Source organism: Pygoscelis adeliae, unplaced genomic scaffold (assembly GCF_000699105.1).
Source record: "Pygoscelis adeliae isolate BGI_AS28 unplaced genomic scaffold, ASM69910v1 Scaffold844, whole genome shotgun sequence".
In the NCBI taxonomy this organism is placed as follows: domain Eukaryota; kingdom Metazoa; phylum Chordata; class Aves; order Sphenisciformes; family Spheniscidae; genus Pygoscelis; species Pygoscelis adeliae.
This window is the reverse complement of record NW_008824615.1, coordinates 43,290-47,909: the sequence shown is the minus strand read 5'-3', so window position 1 is coordinate 47,909 and position 4,620 is coordinate 43,290. Positions and strand designations below refer to the sequence as shown.

The window sequence follows — 4,620 nt, the reverse complement described above, 5'->3', positions numbered from 1 at the left end:
CCTTCAGTCCAATGCTTGGGGAAGGCCGTGGCTTCCCCCCGTGGGCGGCCAGACGGAGGGAGCTACTCGTGGTCCCACGGGCAGACGTCGGGTTTGGTTTCGCTCGCACCCCTGCCTCTGTCCTGGGGGCTCGCCCCGGCTCTGCCCTGCCTGCGGAGGGTCGGGGTGGGATCCGCGCTCTCCACCTCCCACGGACACACTTCGGAGGTTTTCCCTGTCTCTGTGCTGGTCTTGTCAGATGCTGGTGGAGCCTCTTCTGCTTCCCAGGGACAAACCTCGGCTACGCTAGTGCCTGGGCTGGGGCTGCTGCCCACCGCGGGAGCCGTGCTCGCTCCCCGAGGCAGCGGCTCTGCCCTGGGGCCCTGCGGGGGCTGGATGCCCGGCAGGATGCGGCACAGGGGCTTGTGCTCAGCCTCGCCGTCAGATCTGCCCTTGGATTTTTTTAGCAGGGCTGTTGGAGACACGGCGCTGGCTCCTGCCACCGGCTTTGACTTTCCCGTCCCCGTGGGGGCTGCTCTGTCAGCTCCCTGTGGGCGCACCCCTGGTTTGAAGCTTTCCTTCTCCAAGCCGGTGGGCTCTGCTGCTTCCCAGGGGCAAATATCAGATTTCTTGCTCTCCGTGCTGTCGGACTTCTTGGACGGTGGCTCTTTCCCCATCGCAGTTTTGAGGGAGGGCTCCTCCGTGCCCAGGCTCTCCCAGGGGCAGATGGCCTCGCGCTCGCTACTCCCCTTCTCCAGTGCTTCGGAGGCACCCGCTTTTTTCGGTGGGAGGCTCACCTTACCCGGGGCTGCTCCTTTCTCCGGCAGAGGTGCAGCTGCCTCCCAGGGGCAGATTTCTGCTTTACCACCAGCTTCAACCTCCGGAGCCTCCCAAGGACAGACCTCCACCTTCAGGCACTCCACGCTCTGGGATTTCCTCGAAGGTGATTTGGGCAGTGCCGGGCTCCCGGTGTGGGGTTTTGCTGGGGGCTGCTCTGTGTCCGTGCTCTCCCAGGGGCAGATGGACTCACGGTCTCTGCTTGCTTTCTCCTTCTTTGCAGATGTGCTATCTCCAATCTCTTTGCAGAGTCCTTGACCTGTGGAAGGGCTTCTGCTCACCATGGACAGAACGCCTTTGTCCTGTCTTAATTTCTCTTTACCTGATGGTGGAACAGCCGTCTCCCAGGGGCAGATTTCTGCTTTATCGGTGGACTCGAGCTCCGGAGCCTCCCAAGGACAGACCTCCGCCTTCAGGCTCTCCACGCTCTGGGATTTCCTCGAAGGCGATTTGGGCAGCGCTGGGCTCCCGGTGCGGGGTTTTGCTGGGGGCTGCTCCGTGCCCAGGCTCTCCCAGGGACAGATGGCCTCTCGCTCGCTGCTGCCCTTTTCCAGGGATCTCAGCGGGCTGGCCAACGCTGCCTGGCGCCTGATGCGCTTGTCCCTCTTTGAAGCCCCCCCAGGACCCTCCTTTGCCTTTGGCTGATCGGAGGGAGGTGCAGCCGCCTCCCAGGGGCAGATTTCTTCTTTACCGCCAGCTTCGACCTCCGGAGCCTCCCAAGGACAGACCTCCACCTTCAGGCTCTCCACACTCTGGGATTTCCTCGAAGGTGATTTGGGCAGTGCCGGGCTCCCGGCGCGGGGTTTTGCTGGGGGCTGCTCCGTGCCCAGGCTCTCCCAGGGACAGACCTCAGCCTTTGTGCTCCCCATGCTCTCCCATTTCTTGACGGTGGCTTTCAGCAGCTCTGCGCTCTTCGTGCCGTACCCCACGGACGTTCCCTCTGTGTTCGTGCTCTCCCAGGGGCAGATGGACTCACGGTCTCTGCTTGCTTTCTCCTTCTTTGCAGATGTGCTATCTCCAATCTCTTTGCGAAGACCTTGACTTGTAGAAGGGCTTTTGCTCACCATGGACAGAACGCCTTTGTCCTGCCTTAATTTCTCTTTACCTGATGGTGGAACAGCCGTCTCCCAGGGGCAGATTTCTGCTTTATCGGTGGACTCGAGCTCTGGAGCCTCCCAAGGACAGACCTCCGCCTTCAGGCTCTCCACGCTCTGGGATTTCCTCGAAGGCGATTTGGGCAGCGCTGGGCTCCCGGTGCGGGGTTTTGCTGGGGGCTGCTCCGTGCCCAGGCTCTCCCAGGGACAGACCTCCTCCTTTATGCTCTCCGCACTCTGGGATTTCTTGGACTCCAGGCTTTTCCCAATGAGCTTTGCAAAGATCCCGGTGTCCCTGCGCTCTGGCCAACGGTCACCCATCTCTGCCAGCTTTGCTTTGATATCTTCAAGTCCTCCAGATCCTGGTTTGTTTTCCCCTTTGGAAGTCCCACGTGTGTCCTGACTCAGTCTCCCCTTCCCCGATGAAGCTGCAGCCTCTTCCCAAGGGCAGATTTCTGTTTTAGGAAGCGGCTCATCCTCCACTTCCCATGGACAAACGTCGGCCTTTTTGCTATCGATGGTTCCCGCTTGCTTAGATGATGTTTTGGACAGAGCTGGATGTTTTGCCGCGAGCCCTGTGCCAGGCTGCTCTGCACCTTCCCCGGGGCTGGGGGTTCCTCGCTGACCGCTCCCCTTGTCTGCAGCCGGAGTTGTCTCTCCCATGGCCCTCGGGACCACCCTCTGCAGGGAAATCCCATTTTTCACTTGGGAAATTTCACCATCATCTAATTTTCCTGCATCGGATAAGGCTGTTCCCCTTTCCCAAGGGCAAACTTCTGCATCACTGTCGGCTCCAGCCGCTTCCCAGGGACAAACTGAAGCCCGTGCGCTCGCCGGGCTCCTCGAGGTCACTTCTGGCAGCTCAGAGCTTCTGGGAGCAGGTTTCGGTGAGGGTCCCTCGCTGCCGGTGCTGCCCCAGGGCCAGCCGGGCACTTGCAGGCTGCTCCCACTGTCCTGCGCTCTCAGCAAACCCAGTGATTTTGGTCTGATGCCCTTGACCCACTTGGCCAGCCACCTCCTCTCTCCTTCCTGCCTCTCTTGCTCCGGCTCAGCCCCCTCCACATCCCAGGGGCAGATTTCTGCTCTGACGGTGCTTCCCCCTTCCGCGGTCTCCCACGGACAAACCTCAGCCGTCCTGCCCTCCGCGCTGCCTGCTGTCTCCGAAGCTGCTTTGGGCAGCTCTGGAGTTTTTGCTGGTGTTTTCTCTGTGCCTGGCTCTTCCCCGGGGCGGCCGGGATCCCCCTCACTGCCGCCCTTCCCCAGGGCTCTGCCTCCGCTCTCCTCCCAGGGGCAAATTTCTATTTTAATGCTGCAATCTGTCTGGGTTTCCCCAGGACGGACCTCTGCCTGCCTGCCTGCCGTGCTGCCGGCTTTCCCCGCTGCAGCCGGGGCCGCCTCCATGCTCTGGCTCTTTGCAGGGACTCTCTCGGTGCCCCGGCTCCCCCTGGGACCGAGGGGCTCGGGCTGGCTGCCCCCCTTCTCCAGCACCTTGGTCGGGCTCTCCCCGCCCGGCGGGACCCCGCTGTCCTCCCGGGAAGCAATCGCCTCCTGACGCAGCAAGGCTCCTTTTCCTGCTGGGACGCCCGGGGCTCCCCGGGGACAAACCTCAGCCCCCGGCTTCTCAGCAGCTGCTCTCCACACACCGGCGGTGGATGGGTGGGGGCTGCTTGCGATGGGTTTTGCACGTGGCTGCTCCACCTCCGCGTGGTCCTGGGGTCGGATGGACCTGCTGCCCCCCTCGAGCCCTTCAGCTGGCCCGGCCACCCCTCCCTTCGGCGTGATCAGCCTCACGATGGCCGCAGGAGCATCCTTCCCCAGCTCTGCCACGGGAGCCTCGGCCCCTTGCCGGGGGCGTATCTCTGCTTTCCCACTGCTGGCCGCTGCTGGGGTTTCACGGGGATGTTCGGCTCCTTCTTGGTGGCCAACACTGGGCGGAATCTTGTGCACCCCCGAGGGTGGCCCCGGGCCCCTCCCAGCATCCACGTCCCCCCGGGGAGCACTGGGCTCCTCTGCCAGTTTCTCACCATCGCCTGTCCCCGGGGCTGGGCTGTCCTGCTGTCCTTCTGCCTCTTCCCTGCCATACCCCCAGCCTTCGGCTTCTGAAGCGGTGCCGGCATTGTTGTTGTGCTGGCAGGGGACCATCTCCCCCTGCCACGGGCGGGCGGTGGGCTCGCTGCCAGGCCTCTGCCTGCTCCACTCACGGCTTTTGGCGGCAGGGTCTTGGACGATCCCCCCAAGGGACACGGCCGACGTCCCTGCCAGGCTGGGCCTCTCCCTCCTCCTGCCCCCCTCCGCTCTTGCTGAGGCTCCCCTCGCCCTCTCTCTTCCCCTTCAGGATGCTTTTCCCCCTGGAGTGGTTGAAGGCTTTGACGGCGAGTCCCAGGCCCCGGAAGGAGGTCTTCTGGGAGGGCGGCTTGAGGCTGGGGGGGGTGGCCGCTGCGTCACCAGGGGTCCCCGAGTCTGCTGCTTCGGCGGCTTTTTGCTTCCGGCTCAGGATCTCCTCCTGGACCAGCTCCCAGGGGCAGACCTGCACCGAGATGGAGCCTGCGGTCAGCAGCCTGCCCTTCCCCTCCGGGGGGGACGCACACCCCAGCTCTTCCTCCACAGGCCCCTCCGGTGTCCTCTCTGGCTCTCCCGCCCGTGCCAGGGGGTCCGCGGGTGGCTCTGGGCTGTCCCCGGCCGGCACGGCTTGCTGCACGAGGCTCTGGTA

The 4,620-nt window shown here is 63.7% G+C and overlaps 1 protein-coding gene across 1 annotated transcript in view; it reads right to left on the bottom strand.

Moving 5' to 3' along the window:
• Positions 1-62: 62 nt before the first annotated feature.
• GPR179 (G protein-coupled receptor 179) overlaps positions 63-4,620 on the bottom strand; it is a 16,625-nt gene continuing 12,067 nt past the window's right edge. Inside the window, exons 8-9 of the mRNA XM_009322369.1 lie at positions 4,162-4,614; positions 63-4,058 (exon numbers count right to left, since the gene is read on the bottom strand). Of these exons, the coding sequence (XP_009320644.1) occupies positions 63-4,058; positions 4,162-4,614 (4,449 nt within the window). The remainder of the gene's footprint in view (positions 4,059-4,161; positions 4,615-4,620) is intronic.